The sequence below is a fragment of the Haliotis asinina genome, chromosome 3 (assembly GCF_037392515.1).
Source record: "Haliotis asinina isolate JCU_RB_2024 chromosome 3, JCU_Hal_asi_v2, whole genome shotgun sequence".
Lineage (NCBI taxonomy): Eukaryota > Metazoa > Mollusca > Gastropoda > Lepetellida > Haliotidae > Haliotis > Haliotis asinina.
In genome coordinates this window covers 39,826,792-39,845,345 of record NC_090282.1, presented here as the reverse complement: position 1 = coordinate 39,845,345, position 18,554 = coordinate 39,826,792, and the positions used below count along the sequence as shown (strand labels likewise).

Here is an 18,554-nt window from a genome sequence, read left to right as displayed (position 1 = left end):
CACCTATCCAAACTTTCAAAAAGTCTTTTTGATAACGCTAAATGTATTCAAAATGATGCCAAGACTCAAGTTGTGGCTAAATGTATTGTGGACTGACTGCTGATAATTGCATGGTAAGTATTTGGTAATTAATATTGATAGTTTGTGTTAATTTGACTACCATTTGCATGTATACCTTGAACAGATAGTGCCTTTGAATCTTTAGAAGCATTATTCTGTACATATTGTCAGTAGGTATTGACATTTGGTTGTAAGTGGTAGGTTAGTATAATTTCGTTTCCAGAATATTAGTTTTATCCTCAATTTCTTTTTAGTCTTTTTTAACCAGACAAACTTAATTTCCCCAAATTAAATATTAGTTTGTGTCAGGCTGTACTTTACTTATGAATGACCATTTGAATTTGTGCATGAACTGATCATGAAGATTAGCACATCTGCTGATGAAGTGCAATTTGATATTGTTAAACTTCTGCATCATGGAGCATTTTAAAGTATCATTTTTATCTTCTCTGCTTTCCAGGCCTAGGTATGTGAGAAAGAAGGTCTGATTCTGTGTCAGCTGTGCTTATGGCAGATTTACCTTAACGGATATTTTCATATGTGCATGTTGTATGTCTGTGCATGAGAAATATGATGGGAACAAAAATGGTGTATTGGAATTTATAAGTTTATTTTTGATTTAACTGCAGATGTGTTACTTTAATTAAAAGTACATGAAAAAGAAAAAAATATGGCCTTGATATAATTGCTTGAGTCCATTACATAAAGTCTACCAATGGTCAGGAAAATGAAATGAAACACACCTTATGTAACTGCGGCAGTTCCATATTATGGCATTTGCCCAAAGACAGTTTTTGGTCATGCTATCAAACCTTAAACTGTGCCTGTATTCCAGCATTGATGGTGAAAAAGGCGAAGTTGTGAAATAGAGATGTGTATTAATTTTTTAGTGATTGAATGATGGCATTCTGCATATATTGAAAGCAACAAATTTTAACTTTAACATTTTGCTAATGTACACTGTTTATGTGTATTTTAGCCAGATTTCACGCCTCATTGATGATGTATACCCTTGATACCAAATATATATGTTTTGGGAATTATATGACCTGTCCTAAAGGATGGAGACCTCAGTTTGTCATTGATGAATGTTTCCAGTGTTTTCCTTGTAACCTTTACACTGCTTTGGTCTAAGTAGCATACCTTTGCTATCCTTAAGTCAGACTAGGTTTTTCATGAGGACTCTGATAAAAATTTGGCAATGTAACCCAAAGTGGTGTTAACTCCATCTTTAACGTACAGTGAAATTTTCTTAGATTCAAATGATTCATACTGTTGACATTTATGTAAATGTTCTGAAGTGAAAGGCCTTTGATAAATTGCATGATGCCAAGTCTTAATGTTTAGCTGATGATACAGCAAGGATGTGTAGGCTGCAGTTCTATATTCTCTGTATCTGTCTTTCAGCATCCATTCAGATTTACTTAAGTTCTGCTCTTTCTGTTGTATATGCTATCATTCTCTGTGTTTTTGGAGACATGTTATTTTGAGTACGACATTATTCTACCTGTAACTGTGCATGTTAAGTGGTAACTCTTTGTAAATACTGCTGTCATGTAACTGGATAAGAGTCGGGATAATCTGGTGTAAATTTGAATTTTGAAAATATCCCCAAACAATCTAAAATATTGCAGAGTTGATGTGTACAGCGACTGATCAATGTTCATAGCTTTTGGGGTAAAGACGTCTTCAGGTTTGTGACTCATATTGAGAAAGACTTCCTTTACAAGACCTTTCCTTTTATTGATGATTTCCAACATTTTACAAATTCTGTATTATCGTGAATATATCTTCAGACACATTCTTCTCCAATGCTTCACATTTCTGATCACCTCAACTTCCACTATCCCTCACTTTCTTCATAAATCAGATGTGCTGTAAAATGCATCAAATGAAACTATTCTTTTCCAAAAGTAGCCATCATTTTCCATACCATGTCTGTTAACAAATTCAAAGAATTTTACTAAGGGATAAATGTATGCAGGTTTTGGAGTAATCTTGCTCTGTATTACTGCTGTGAGTCGAGCAACTGGACTCTGGACAAAACTAGAAACTGAAACAGTTGATTTGATGGTCATAAATTTGTGGATGTAAATCTCAACTGATTGTGTGCACAATTTTGTAGACCAAAATTATTCATATGATGTGTTATCATGTACATATAGATGCAATTTAATTATTGTCTGAAAAAGCTTATACAGGACCTTTTTATTCTCGAACATGGAATAAAGGTATCATAATGATAGCCATAAAAATGATATGATCTTATATAACATAGTTAATATGGACATAGAGAAACATGCAATATCAGAATTCAGTTGCACGTCAATTCAGCCCATGATTCCTTTTTCAATGCAGGAATTCATGTTTGTTTGATTCTGATTAGTGTTGATGATTTATTGTGTGCATGGCTCTGTTGTTTGATAGAGTTTGTTTCATGACTAATTTCTCTTGCTTAGCACAGCAGTGATCAACAGGCCAGTCAGTTGTATTTTCATGCACATTTTGCTTAAGATTCACCCGTCTCATGCCTTCAGTGAGATGTACTGCAAGCATTCTTCTCTATCTGACTTACACCATTTGGCATTTATATATATGTTGCTGGATATTGGTTTTGAAAAGAATTTTTTTGTTTCATGGGATATGCTGATAGTATATTTTATCCTTGAGACACCCAGAAGAGACTCTGTTGTGTATGTTTGAGTTAACTCACAATGAGGGAAGATTTTGACATTATAAACTCTAATTTCTATCATACAAATGGTATAGGATATATACTTTGGGAATTTGAATAACAATAATTGATGATATATTAACGATTATCAAACAAGAATTAGGCCAGTGGGCTTTTGTAGTCATTAAAGTGTTCGCTGATGACCCAGGTTTTTCTGGTTTTCCTTGCAGTAATACTGCTGGTATACTGCTAAAAACAATTTAAATTCATTCACACGTTCAAAGAAAACTGGTTACATTTATAAGCAGTAAGTAACATGGATTTTCCACTCACAGAGCTGATTGCCCGGCCTGCCACTCGGTCAGAGGACCCTCCACTTTACCTCTGCCTCAGGGTGGGGCATCCCAAGAACAAGGAGGTGTCCCAGACCTGTCCCATCGAGTCCTACAGGGCCACCAAGAAGAAGCCTGAATACTGGTTCTCCATCCCCAGAGAAAAGTGAGTCTGTGCTAGCACAAACTATTCTGCTGTGTCATCAGCCAAAGAAAATATTTTGTGTTTTGGGTAATTCAATATGGCCACCATGATAGTGATGTAGAGCAAACATTTTATGGCAACTACTCAAGAGTATTTAGTCAGAGCTGTTTTATGTCTTGTTTTGTTTTATGGCAATATTTCTATTCTGCTTTTCTATTAAATGCTGAAAAGATTCTAAATTTCTCTGAACTTGCTCAACTTGGGTAAGAGGAACTTTGGCATAAATCCTTTCCAAATCATATCTGTACGTTTCATTAGAATTTAGTGTTGGTTGTTAGTGTTTATGCTTAAAATATCTATAGCTGCAACTTTTATTCAAAGTCTACATTTGCTTATTAGCCTGTTGAACCATGTCACTTGAAAAACAGGTATTCTTCGCTGGACTACAGACGTAATGTTCATGTGTAATGTAAAGCAACAAAATGTAAGTCTTCATGTGCAAGTATAAATTGCCATGTTATTTGGGGTGGAAATCAGTTTCATTTGTCTATATAGTCCTTTCTCAGTTTACCAGCTGAGTCATGCTTTGGATCAGTACAGTATAATGTCTTCTGAATTATAATAGGGATAATCCACTAAAAGCATTTAAACCTAAATGGATTACAAATAGCTTGTAATGTCATACCTGTTTCAGCAAAAGTAACGCTGTGACATCATTATAGAGCCTTGCAGTGCAGATCTTTACCATTGCAGGTTTCACTTAGTCCTAAGGATACCAGCCTAACGTTAAATGCCATGTAGCTAGTTGCTGGTTTGACGTGCAGCTAGAGTATGTTCTTACTAAGGAACAATGGCTGAACATATAAATCTCTAGGTTTGGGGTTTTTTTGTTTTTGTTTAAAAAACTGATATTAGGTTTCTTTAATAATTGAAAACATTGGCCTGAACACTCAGCATCATCTTAGACGTACAATATTCTAATTCAGTTGTTGTATGGTATTGTGAAGATGGATATATTTACAATGCATATTTTACCTGTAGATTTATCACCTAAAATTTTAACATTTAAAACCATATAATTGGTGTCTGGTTTCAAAATCACTGTACACTGAGAAAAGTTGTTATTGCTTGACTATTGCATCTAACCACCATTTCATGTTTGATTGATTAAAAATGAAATGCATGGAGGAAATAAATCTGTGATTGTAAATAAAGGAAGAAGTTTGTAATGATTGCCAAGTCATTTGTAGAAAGTGGATAAGGCGCCAGTTATATGGACCTGTTATTGACGAGGGTCCTGACAGGCTGTCAATCATGGCTAACAGCTGGTGACACAGTACAACACTGTTATACAATGCAGCATTACAACACATACCATCACGCTGATCATAGGTACAAGAGGGGCTTATTCCACAAAGGCTTGACAAAACTCTTTGTATGGTAGTTGGTCTTGAAACACAAGCCGACATGGCTGGTCTTATGGGGGAAAGCTGTACAAATGACTGTCATGTCTTACACCTGGTGTTTTCATGATGTGAGTGCTTATTTGTGATGCGCTAAGACAAGGTGTGTCTGCTTCTGAAAATATTTCAGGGTTGTAAGAGAATGTTTTTTGATGTGATTTACGAAGCATGGAACTATGCACGTAGCTTCTTTCTACAATAGACAACAATTCGTTGTCTAAAATGTTGTTGAACTTGTGTCTCTAATAGTATGTGAGTGTTCATTGATAACAGTGGCTTGGTCTCTATTGACTTGAAGCTGAATCGTTTTTATGGATGGAAATCTTCTTTGTTTGTCTTTAGAGTCGACCAGCTGTATGCTTTCTTCGTCCAATGGACACCTGAAATCTATGGCGATGAAGACGACATTGATCCAGAGACTCGTGGTTTTGTTGTCATTAGTGATGACGATCAGCTGGAGAAGGAAGAGCAGTTGGAGATAGTAGATGAACACTTTGCCAGTATCCAGAAGATCCGCAAGGACTGGGAGGTAAAGATTCATATTAATTGATGTATAACTATAATTCATATCCTTGCCATGATGGTGATGGAGTAGTCTAGTGGTTAAAGCACCTGCTCGTTCCGCAGGAGACTGGGTTCGATTCCCCACATAGTTACAATGTGTTAAACTATTCTGGTGTCCCCTGCTGTAATATTGCTGGAATATTGCTAAAGTGGCATAAAACCATATTCACTCACAATCCCAGTCACACTTTTATATGAATCCAGCTATTTCTTCATATATTCCCTCCTGTGGCTGAAAATAGAAACTTTACATACATGGTACTGAGGAGGTTCTGTGGTGTTGGCGGATGTAATCTGCACATCTCCTATGTTAAAAAACAGCTATTGTGTTAAGGAGTTGTGAATGTTCTCTATGAATGAACCTTCCCTTAAATCTGTTGTTTTTCATTCAGACCACTTTTTCACTGAGTATTTGAAAACAATAGGACCTATTCACACAAACTCACAATAATTTATTTCATGGGCATATTCACGTCCATTTAGTAGAGTATTGAAATGATGCACTGTACGTTTAGATTTGATTATTATTTGGATTGCAAGAATTTATTGTCAAGAATTTGATACAAAGGTGCAAAATCATTATGTTACTTTAAGGGTGCACTATGTATTTCTCTGTGCCTCTATACATTGTGCACACTGGTAACAATATTTGTGTCTCAATTTCAACAGTGATGATTTAAAATTTATTTACAAATGGTCAAATAGAGTTTCACACTCTCTTTCCAAAAGCTGTGTCTGTGTTGATATATTTTTGCACTTTCGGGTCAGAGCCACTAAAGATCAAATAGAAACATTCGGTGTATTTTATCTGCTGTTCCTGGAAGTGTCGATCTTTTTGTGAGTGTTGGACACTTGTTGAAGTATCAGTTATAGTAGGTATAGGGAGTGTTGATTGTCAGATGTGACAGAATGATGGATGTGATTGCAGATAATCAGCAAGGAAGAAGCCATTCGACGCATGTCAACCGTGGACATAGAGGACTCCCTACAACTTCCCGAGATGGTTGGGGAATCCAAGTTGCTGTCTCAGGAACAGCTCATTGAGGTAGGTGTTCAATCATGACAGCATTATGTTCTGTGTATTTTTGTCCTACCTTTAGGCAATTACTTTGTCTGACATTAACTGTATGAAACAGTAATATCTAGTATCCAAATCCACATACTTATTCATAAAATGTTTGCAAGACTAGATTTGGATGATAGTAATAAAGAAACTTCTATGGCTTTGTCTTTGCTTTTTTGCAGGCAAGTAAAATAGTAAAATTACTCATATGACATTTTTGTGTTAAAACGTGTCATGTCTTGAATGTTTTGGTATTTATATGTATCGTCCTTTATGATCTGTCATTTCATATAAATGAATTTGTTTGATGTAGTAAATTTATTTATGTATATCACTAGGTTCATTTTTACATAAAGGTTATTAGATGTAAGTTAGGCTGATATATGTTTGCCAAAGTCAACACTGAGCCAAGATCTTAACTAGCTTTAAGTCGACATATATATGAGCTAGCTTTGAGCAAACATGAACTATCACTGAGCCAACATGAACTAGCTTTTTGCCAACATGTATCTGAACTAGCTTTTTGCCAACATGTATCTGAACTAGCTTTGAGCCAACATGTATCTGAACTAGCTTTGAACCAACATGAACTAGCACAGAGCCGAGCCAACGTTTATCTGAACTAGCTTTGAGCCAACATGTATCTGAACTATCTTTTAGCCAACATGAATTTGCACTGAGCTGGCATTCATCCCAACTAGCTCTGAGCCAACATATAGCTCATGAGCTACGTTGGAACGCGCTAACATTCGCTATGTCTAACTCTATTCTGGCATGTAACATTTCTGATAATAAGCTAACATTTTCTGAGCTGAAAATGATAATAATATGCATCTTGACACTGTGCTGGATTCCATACAAAAGTTCATGCTCAAGGTGCTACATGTAAAGGTGATTTGAGTGCTAATAGATTTGTATATAACATGGTTGAAACTTTTGAGGATATGTTTGTGAAGAGGAAGAGAAGTGTTTCTAAGGTGTGTTTGAAGGAATCAAGGGATGTTGTTATTCACTGAAGGTTGCACTGAACATGGACTTACTTCAGCTAATGACATGTTAATTAACATTTGCACAAGCCAACACTGAGCTAATTTTTACCTGGTCAGTTCTTCCCATGTTAACTAAAAGTGATCTAATATTCACCTGAGGTTGCACTTAGTTTACTTTTGCATATACATGTACTAGAAATAGCTTTCATTGAGCTCTAACTGAGCTGACACTTCCTGTATCCTTTCAGCTGTCCCAGAACATGCCTGCCCGCACCATTGGGTACACCTGGAATCTCATCTACAGCACGGAGCTGCATGGCTTCAGCCTGAAGACCCTGTACCGCGATATGTGTCACGTGGACAGCCCCATACTTCTGGTGGTTGCCGACACCAGCAACAATGTAAGTCCTCGCTATATATTTACTCATTTTTCACCAAAACTTCTCAATAAACCTGAAAACATCAGGACCTTATAGACACAATGTAACGTCCTGTATTTTTTTTTTGTCATGAAGTCTTGTGAATGACACATTTATGATTCTGAAAACGAACCACTACCCAGTGTTTAACATTTTTTTTCCTTCTTCCGAGCGATTGCAATGAGAAAACCCTTAATGAAACAAGCCTAGATCTACCTTAGGTCTTGAATCTCAGATGTCACTGGGGAGGTGTCTTTTCTTTGAAATGGATTTGTTTGTTTCTATCCAACTTAATATATTCAGAGACCAAGCATTAATCATTCCTACGTAGTGCTGGGTCCTTTTGGGGCTGAAGCTGAAGACACTGTTTATGTTCTTTCAATGAGGGGTTTTGTCACGTCTGAAATTGTTTTCAGTTTTGACTAAATCTGTCATGCTGTATCACATAAGTGATAATTTTGCCAGCAATAGTGTGAACAGATTTCTCAGTGTGTAAACAATAAGGATATTGCAAGAAACAAATTTTGATATTTTCAGGTCTTTGGAGCTGTGACAAATTGTGCTTTTAAGCTGAGCGATCATTTTTATGGCACCGGGGAGAGTTTTCTGTACACATTCTATCCCGAATTTAAGGTGAGATTTCATGAAGATGAAAGGTAAAGAATCTATTACTTTAATTCCTTTCAAAAACATGTGCTTCTAATAGTAAACATAAAAGTCAAATGTATAATTTTCATTTGTGTACAATGTTTAGAGAAATGATATCTTCAGATAATGAAGACCGTAAGTAACTTATGCCTCTAATGAGAAGTCCAAGTGTAGATAAATTTGTTGTTATATACTTATTACATAATAGTCTGTTTTGTAATACCATATGAAGGTTCTGGTTTGTTCTTGTTTGACGTCACAGCTATTAATATTTCCGTTAGTCTTTAAATCAATGATCCCTTTGAACTTGTTATGATCATAGTGAACCTTTATTATTTGAATGGTATTTGGATTTTAATGTCATGAACAAGGGGGTAAACAAGTGCTTGATAGCAGTTTTAGCATGAACACCAAAATGTTGCATGTATTGTAATAAAGAAGTTGTACATCCGTAGAGCTATCCCCCTTGTGTATCTTTATTTGGAATTATTTTTCAGGTCCCAGTCTTTACTTTCTTTTAGGTCCATGGCCAAATGAATATGGTATGAATGTGATCATTCAGGCTTATTTTGTTCTGGCTGATTTTGCAGGTGTTCCACTGGACTGGAGAGAACAACTTCTTCATTAAAGGCAACAAGGAGAGTCTGGCTATTGGAGCAGGACAGTGAGTACCTACCTTCAACAGTCAGTGTCATATTTCAGTGGGATGTAGGGATTAGAAGTGAAACATCAGCAATGGTACTTAGAAAGGAGGTAGGTAACCGTGCAGTTAGGTGTTCGTTCATCATGCTGAAGACCCGGGTTTGATTCAATACATAGTGCCATGTGTGAAACCCATTTCTGGTGTCCTGTCATCTTGCTGGAATACTGATAAAAGCTGCGCATAGCTATATTCAACCTTTGAATCAACCACTCACTCAACCACAGGGTTAGAGGGTACCAAAAGTGTCACGTGTGGGGATGGGTGAGTGGGTTTGAGTTTAGTTTTATGCCACTTTTAACAATATTCAAGCAATCACAGTGGAGGAGACCAGAAGTGTGTTTCACGCATTGTACCCATGCAGGGAATTGAACATGAAGACTGAACACTTTAAGCAGTAGGCTACCTCACCATTCAAAGGAGCATCAGGCATAATATTGGAAGGGAGGTAATTTGCTTCAGGATTAGCCTCCCTTGTAAAAGAGCCCAACATTTATCAAGTTCTGTACTTTGTGTTCCAGGGGTCAGTTTGGATTGTGGCTTGATGGGGACTTGTACCATGGCCGCTCACATCGCTGTGATACGTTTGATAATGATGTACTCACAGACAAGGAGGACTTTGTACTGAAGGGGTTGGAGGCTTGGGCCTTTGTTTGAAGGTACATACAACAACTGGTTCATATATTTCATGAAATATATGTTATGTCATATGCTTTTAGTTTATAGATTTGCCGAACAAATTAATGGCTTTTGCATGAATCTGTTTCTTTCTGAGAGTTTCATGAGAAGAGCAATGAAGTTTACTTCTATTGTAATTAAACAGCTTCATGGATAGTTTCATTATGTATATCAGACATGTTTTTAAATGATAACTTTAAATATGAAAAATGTCTTTTTCAGGAATGAAAGATTACATTGGCTCGTCAATTTCATGAAGCATCAGTATAGATGCTGATTGATAGCGTCAGTGGTCACCATCAGCCGTTTGCCGCCAACATGACAGGAGAGCAGCGTAGATTCACTGATTCCAGGAATGGATGATGTAATACTGAGGACTCAACTCAAGATACGTCACTGACACCGGAGATAGTGCAATGTTGATTGACATACGTCAGTATGGTGTAGATTTCCTGTGGAACCGTTTTGATGACAAGACAACATTGGACTCTGAGAAGATTTGCACCCCTTGTCTGTGAAAGTATGGCTATGGACGTAATATTACTGTGGATGTATCGTGATGAATCGCCAGACCATTACACTATTGTATAGGTACTGTCAGATGTATATCTCAAGCACATCAGTGTCAATGTCTTTGGAAGATGGACTAGTTTGAAATGAATATGGTGTGGCTGTTTCGTCATTGTTGTGGGATATGACAGGGGTTTGTGTGATTGGGGAGGTCAGGGCAGTGAAATCAACGCAGTATGTGTGTTGTTTAGTATGATAGATGACAGGTGTGTATTTCAGATAGCTTTGAAACATAGATCAATGGCAAATAGACAATATCAGTGTCAGTGTCAACACATAGCTGAAATAGACGACCCTATTTAGCGACGTCTTTGTGGCAGTTTATAAACACTTGTGCAGATGTTAAATGCAGTATATTATTGGTCACACTTTAGCACAAATATTATCCTTTACTTTGGTTTCAGTCATTGTTTTCAAGTTGTCACTCTGCCTTCAATGATTTTATTATATTATATTGAAGTGGCTGCACTTCTAGTTCTGACACTTGTGAACCCTTGAAAATCAGCATGCTAGTCTCATGTAGATCAACATGGCTGTCGACAGTTGTTGACGGCTGAAGTGTGAAATGCCTGTCGTCATGCTGCACATTAGATTGTTTCAATATGCTCACAGATTTACATTGTTGGTTCATTGGTCCTATTTCATAAAGAGACCATTATCGTGAAATCCGTCAAACTCTGGACATGTGAATTAACAGCCAAAGATGTTTACTACCATTCATTTCTGCAATGTCTTTGGGTTTGAAGACTGTTAACATCAGTAAACGTGAATGGTTAACACAAGTAAACATGAACTGTTAACATTGGTAAACATGAACTGTTAACATTGGTAAACATGAACTGTTAACATCGGTAAACTTGAACTGTTAACAGTAAACATGGAATATCAACATCAGTAAACATGAACTGTTATCGGTAAACATGGATTGTCAACATACGGTGACATGAGCAGCTATCACAACTGAACATGAAGCATTAACAGCAGTTAACACAAATAGTTAACATCACTTTACTTTTGTTATCTGATATGTTGTTTTTGGTAATGATTATATGAGGTCTGGAAATGAAGATGTGTACTGCTTACATCCTTGGACAAGTCTTCTGTGAACATCCTTGGACAAGTCTTCTGTTAACATCCTTGGACCAGTCTTCTGTGAACATCCTTGGACCAGTCTTCTGTGAACATCCTTGGACAAGTCTTCTGTGAACATCCTTGGATTAGTCTTCTGTGAACATCCTTGGACCAGTCTTCTGTGAACATCCTTGGACAAGTCTTCTGTTAACATCCTTGGACAAGTCTTCTGTGAACATCCTTGGACAAGTCTTCTGTGAACATCCTTGGACAAGTCTTCTGTGAACATCCTTGGACAAGTCTTTCGTTGACACCCTTGGCAGTGCCAATCATCTTGGTTGATTCACGCGGTAAACATCCACTGAAATGCAAAGAGTTTACATCATTGGATGTGGAACTTTAAAACCTTAGACGCATGATCATTCACAACCTTTGAGCATGGGATGAATTTGAACAGATGTGTTTCCTGGACATCCAAGTGGATTGATGTTGCCAGCAATGTGACATGGCGGGATAACAGTTTTGGATGCAGAATGGTTCCATGAGTCAGTCCTGCTTGACCAGTACATCCTGACATGCATGTTTCTAGGATAAACATGTCACAGTTTGAGGAGTTCGTTGTTGCAACTGTTAGTGCTAGACGTTGCTGTATATTGTATATTCCATGTTTTGCTAAAGGCACAGCAGTACTGTTGAATGTGTCGTTGTTGCTAGGGTTACATACATATTGTTGTTATATTAGTGTTATTTATGTAAGCAGAATCTAAACTGCAAGGGTTGGTACTCTCCTGGACTGACTGTGTTGACAGTTACATGTCATCCAGATAACCCAAAACTCCACTTTGCATGGAGTATCAACACCTGGATATGGTGAAAGAAAATCAGTTTTAAAACTCTATTCATTTGACATATTGTTGAACTCTGCTTGTGTCAAACTGTGGATAACTCAAATGTACTCGTGGTAATGAATAAGGGAAAACAGGAAAGTACAGTGTTCCTTTATTTATTTCCATATATTCACCCCCAGTGCAATGTAAAGCATGACAAGAATCCTAGAAAAGATTACTGGAACTCTTGTACTTTCATGTGTTCCTTTATTCATTTCTTTGGCATATTTTAACTATCAGTAATACTTTATGCTGTCAAGTTTTCCCTTGGGGAATAAAATACTCTGTGATCTATGACAACAGAAATATTCGACAGCCAGTGTAAGGGACAAGAAGAAATATAGTCTCAGTTCACCTAAGAGACTACTCAGAATATACAATTTGAAGGATGCCAAAAGGTTAATTTGGACTGAACTCGCAATCTGTGCTGGCAAAGGGTTAAATGCTGACATTTCAGAACAGTATCAACCAAATGTGGATTTAGTTGCCTTTAGCTATGTATGTTGGTGAGAGAGTCATTGTTCACATACAGAGTGTATATAGCATGTATAGTGTTGCCTTATAGTACAGTGTGTGCATGCATTGATATAGTGGTGAGAAACGCAACTTTTTAAGCTATCATCGACAATTATCATTTTATGATGTGTCACAAACAGAAGTACTACTTTTAATTATAGATCTATTCAATATTTCAGTACTGCCTAACCTGTTTGTAACAATTATGGCCCCTTTCTTCATGTTTGGGTTGTTCTAATCTCACAAAAGTATGTAAAATGTATCTTCCATTGTTTTGCAACTTGCATTTCTCTTACATTCCTTTCACCATTTTGTCAGCTTTTTGATTTTCATGTGCATTGTCCTTGAATCATAAAGATATATGAAAAATATTTTCATTTTTCAAATTTATTTAACCACAAAGTATTATGTACTGATGTGTTTCAGATGCAGTCTATTCTTACTATTGGTTAATGACCTATCTTTGATGCACCAAAATAAGAACTTAACAACGATGTTCTTTCATTCTTTGAGGCTCATTTTCAGAATTATTTTTTTTCCCAAATTACAATTTATGAAGCCAAATGTGATATCTTTGATTTTAGGATAGTCGTTATTTCATCATATTACCATCCAGAAAATTTTATTATTTAGTAGAATGCTTCCTTACTTTTTCAAAATTTAGGTAGGCATTTCTGTGAGACAAGAAACTCTATTGGGTCTGGCTTTACAAATACAAAGTAAATGGGTTGTTGATTTCTGTGGAAAGACACAGATTTTAAAAGCAAGATGTCATATTTCAGTTGTGTATTTGCACTGCCATGCAGGGTATTCTAGTCACTTTCTCATCCTGGTTTAGGGTATTTAAAAAAAACAAGCTTATCCCTTATCTGAATTTAGCCCCAAATCTGCATGGACAATATGCACCCGCTGCTTCTCATTGTAAATGAAATAACAAATCAATATTTGATCCATCTGATAGACAGAGGCATCAAATTGATCTGCTTTATGGTTAGCAAGATTAAAAGTATACAATTGTACAATTGGGGTATGTATGTTGTATCCAGTAAAAATCAGTATGTCAGACTTTCTGGTCTTCCTTCCTTTCATAGGATGTCACCATGTACGTTTTTTGTTGTTTTTTTTTTGAAGAAGAAATTCTACCTTTTTCAAGTAATCTTGTAGGATTCTGTTTTTTTAACAGACATCTTAGGTTATGGCATTTTTTGTCAAAAGTGTTGAATTTATGGTTTAAAAAATGGCACATATGTCATCAAGCATTGCATATCTGAGATTTGCAGTGAAACATTTATACTTTAGGTTTTGACTGCGACAAATAGATTATTGAAACATTTTGTTTCAACATGATGAAATAAAAAGGAATGGATAGCTGAGAAAAGACCATGCTGATCTCACTTCAGGTCTTCTGTACTGACATTATTCAAGAGCTTATTATTAAACCATCTTACAAGAGCTAATGTGGGTGTTGAGGGGCTGTATAACAAGTCATTAATATGGCAGTGTTTGAAGAACACTTCAACAGAGCTATGACAAACCTATCCAGCTCCATTGGCCAAGGTTACATTCCATGCTGACTCTAACAGCCATCTAGGGGTATGTTATCTGAAGTTACTATGTTGCAGAAAGTGCTCACTTAAGAAATTTGTTAACACATTGTCAAATTTTCACAACCTATAAATGCATTTTTTATTTCAAGCATATGCAGCTGCCAGAGACATCTATATTTACATAACATCTGATAAAACACCTGAACTGTCCATAAGGCCACAAGACAATTTGCGATTGATAAATATTATTTTCTAGTTTTGATTCCCTAGTGTCAACAGTTTAGATACATTTAGTATTTAGATATCCCAATTCTGCAGTATTGTACAATGATGTGAATATTGTGCAATAATGTGAATATTTTATCTTGAGGTCATGCATGGATATGTGTACATAGAAGAAAGGTTGTTGTTATGTTTGGGAAATGAACAGAAAAACAATTTTCTGATGGATATGTACATGAGTTCCTTAACCATTACTTTATTTGACTGAAGTTTTGCAAGTTTCCTGCATCAATTCCTGTATTGTACTAGCTTACTTTCAAGAAATGTGTCATACAGTTACAGACTGTACTGTTACATATTAAACTGACTCAAAAACTATTCACTGATGCAATTTCAGTCATATGACCTAGAATGACCACAAATTTCTTAATTCTTCTAAGAAATAATTTGGTCATTTCTCAGATTAAATTGCATCCCAATCCAAGTATTTGTATACATTTAAAGAAAGCAAATTTATTTGCCATGGCCAAGATAATTATTTGTTTTGAAATGGGCTTAAATCTATCGATGTCCAAGCTTACCAAATATCATTGTATGTTTGTTAAAACTTGTCAAACATACGTATGTTGTATGTAAAATGCAAAACTGTATTTGATTGTTTTTGATGCTATTCCAGTAGAAATGCTTCAGCCTTAGATTTATCATGTATATATTATCTGTATATATTTTGATTTCTTTATATGATTGGAATATTTCTGCTTCTGTTGCTTTGGGGTCTGGCTCATGAAACATTGCTTTAAACAACATGCTGCTTGGTTCTCATTAATCACCAACATTCACTGTGAATCAGTCTGTCATCTGTCAATTCTAACCAGCCCTTTGTTCAACAAAACGACCTTACCACTGTGACTATTGTAAGCTTGTATCAGAATATGGGAGGTATGATTTTCTTAGCACAAAGATTGCTTTGGAGTCTTTGAAATGCCATTTAGTAACAATACTCCAAAATATAGAAGTTGACATTCACAAATTCTTGCCTTCAGGCCAGGCCCAACTTTATTTCTTGTTTTACGGATTTTTGTCTTCAGAAAACCTAGAGGCAGAAGGAAACTAAAAAATTACCAGTCAAAGCAATATTCCTTCTAAATACTAAAAGTATTTTACTTTTGATGATTTATGATATATACAATCTGAAAACAAAAAAAAAACAATCTGAAAAAAAATCACATTTTTTGTCAATAGAAACAGTAGGATTTTAGTTTTTTTGAATGTGGCAAATTATGGTTTGGTTTTTTTTATCTCATTTTTGAAAAACATGCAATAAAATTGGTCTGGCCTTAAGATGACTGTTGAATTGCGCCAAGTACCATCATACTTGAAAGTAGGAAAAATTACATTTGTTATGAGACCATCAGGATTTTTGGTGTACAGATCGTTGCTCTGTAGGTTAAGGAAATGATAACATATGGTATCCATACATAATCAAACTGGGATAATGACAATTTGTTATTGATACAAGTCCTTGTAGTTGTTTTTGGTTTGTTTTTGATAGCCAGTGTCACTGACAGCTGAGGTAGAACTCATGTTAATCAATATTGTTTTCATGTCAAAGGGACCAACCATTTTGTGTTACCTTGAAATAGAATCCTGGTGTGAGCACATGTTTTGGAGTAAAGGAACGTGTTAACTGATTGAAGAAAGAAACGATTCTGTATGAAGGATGTCAGAAACAGTTGTTGCACATGTTAGAAGAAAAACTGTTCATAGATATTTCACGCGAACATTTTAACAAAGTGAAGGGTCCCTATGACTCATTTAGATAGTATGATACTGTGATTAGTTGCTTTCTCCTGTTTGAAGTATTCATGTGGCACACTATGCGTAGATACGAAGGCATTGCAGTTACGAACCATTAAGGGATTACGTCATTGTGTACATTGTAAGTTTGTTTTGGAATGTGGATTCTAGTAAGTACTTCAGTGACACTGGAGCTACCAGTGTCTAGACAGTCTGTGTGATATACTGCAGTACCAGCAATTTAAACCAGTGTTGTCATAGTGAATTTCTAGGAAATAATTGTGAAGATTAATAGAGGAAATGTTCAGAGCTGTTGCAAAATAAACTCTTTTCAGTTTTTTCTTTTCCATATATAGTAAACCAAACTGGGTTGATAACTGTTTGAAAAGGGATGAATTTTATTGTAATGGTGATTCGAAAGTATTCTGGAGAGCATAAACAAATCAATTAACATATTTGGTCACCATTCTTCAACCATTCTTTGAGAGGCATTTAGAAGTTGGGGCAGAAGTAAAGGACAACAAAAAAGCCAGAGAATTTGATACTGTTTAAGATGTAACTTTTGTAGAGAATATTCTGATAAGATCTTTATGCAAAAGCTCTAAATGTTCTTGCTCTGTTATGTATATAGAGCACTGATATAGCACACCTAGACTGTTTAGTACAGAGTTATCTGATAGCAGTATGTTACCATAGAGCTGTCGGGTGTAAACACTACTTACAAACATGATGACTGAATTAAAGTGAACACATTTGCCAAAACAGTGTTGAGTTATGTTTTAAGCCTCTTGCTGCACATTAGACGTGTACAGCATAAATTGGTGGTGAGAGTGTCCCTGACTTGTTTGGTCCAGCTTTGATTAGTTCACGGCATCTATCATGCAGCCGGAATATTGCCGAGTAAGGGCATTAAACAACATACTGCAAAAGGCCAACCAACTGGTCCTGGCAACTTCCACCAAAGCTGTTCGATCAGTTGTTTTGGTTATGTATTGCTCATTGATACATCTTTGAGCTCAACATTTCATGTTGAAATGTTTGAGTAGTCTCGTGGAAAGTAGTCCGTCAGTAGCAGAAACTCTATGCTCAATTAGAACCCATGGAGATCCTGGTTAGAAGGGTTGACCAGTGGGATCAGATGATCTGACTTGGTTGATACATCACTGTAAGAATGCTGAGTGCAGAGATGTAAAACAAACTCCTTGGAGCGGAAACAGTACATGAGTGTTCATAATATAATAAGTGTCCACGGTATCAAAACTGAAGGGTTATCAGGGGCAAGTTTACACGATACTTAACCTTTTTGTTTTCCATTTTTTTTATCACGAGGATTGTTTATCGTGTACTTTTGTAGCCCAGTGAGGGGTAACAAATTTTATTTTGCGTTATATCGATTCAAAGTTCCTACGAACACCGTGGTTTACGTCTCTTGGTGCAGATAAAGGTGTGGTTCTGGTGTCTCGATGCGCAGACTGCTGTTTTCATCCACCTGCTCTCTGGCCACCAGCTGGCTGTATATGTGATCGGTTCCACACTGTTACCTTGTACAAAAAGTGTTACCATGTTACCAAATTGTACAACATTCAACTGGACAATTCAGCCCGTCGTCTTTCCCACCAACAGTGACTGCATTCGCCGAAACTCAAACGTATATATGCACTACATCTTGCTTACCATTGGTGAATGTGAAGGCATTCTACGTTGGGGACATTCCTACATAAATCCTACAATATTTGTCCGTTGGCCTTCTCTTTGGATACATTTGCGCATACGTTTTAGAATATGCACGAGACCAGCATCGTTGCTAGAGATAGTCAAATAAAACAAGGTGTATTGACTGTATTCCAGTTATTTCCACAGATAGATAGATAATTTAAGACTTAGTGTTAATAGGTGTTCAGGCAAGTAAACCCATTTACACCTTGCCCGTCACAAAGGTTTGCTAATTTCCAAAACGTTTATAAACTATTAAAACTGCAACAAGCTGTAATATAAGCAAGGACATTCTGAATACCAACCCGAGTGATATTCCGTGAAGACAACAATCCAGTCAAGGAGGTGTCAATATTGAGTGATGTAAGTGATTCCATCATCACCTTACGTTGAGTGACATACTTTTGGCAATGCAGTAAATAATGGGCCACAGTATCTAGCTGACGACACACTGTGCAATTTGGAGAAATATCTTTATTAATCCCAGTTAGACAGG

The 18,554-nt window shown here is 36.3% G+C and overlaps 1 protein-coding gene across 3 annotated transcripts in view; it reads left to right on the top strand.

Moving 5' to 3' along the window:
- Positions 1–13,256, top strand: part of LOC137277985 (oxidation resistance protein 1-like) — a 101,895-nt gene extending 88,639 nt beyond the window's left edge. For all 3 annotated transcript variants that reach the window (XM_067810009.1, XM_067810010.1, XM_067810011.1), the window contains 8 exons: positions 3,070–3,232; positions 5,017–5,203; positions 6,167–6,283; positions 7,539–7,691; positions 8,247–8,342; positions 8,948–9,021; positions 9,579–9,716; positions 9,958–13,256. In XM_067810009.1, coding sequence (XP_067666110.1) covers positions 3,070–3,232; positions 5,017–5,203; positions 6,167–6,283; positions 7,539–7,691; positions 8,247–8,342; positions 8,948–9,021; positions 9,579–9,714 — 926 coding nt within the window. In that variant the 3' untranslated portion in view covers positions 9,715–9,716; positions 9,958–13,256. The remainder of the gene's footprint in view (positions 1–3,069; positions 3,233–5,016; positions 5,204–6,166; positions 6,284–7,538; positions 7,692–8,246; positions 8,343–8,947; positions 9,022–9,578; positions 9,717–9,957) is intronic.
- The last annotated feature ends 5,298 nt before the right edge of the window (positions 13,257–18,554 follow it).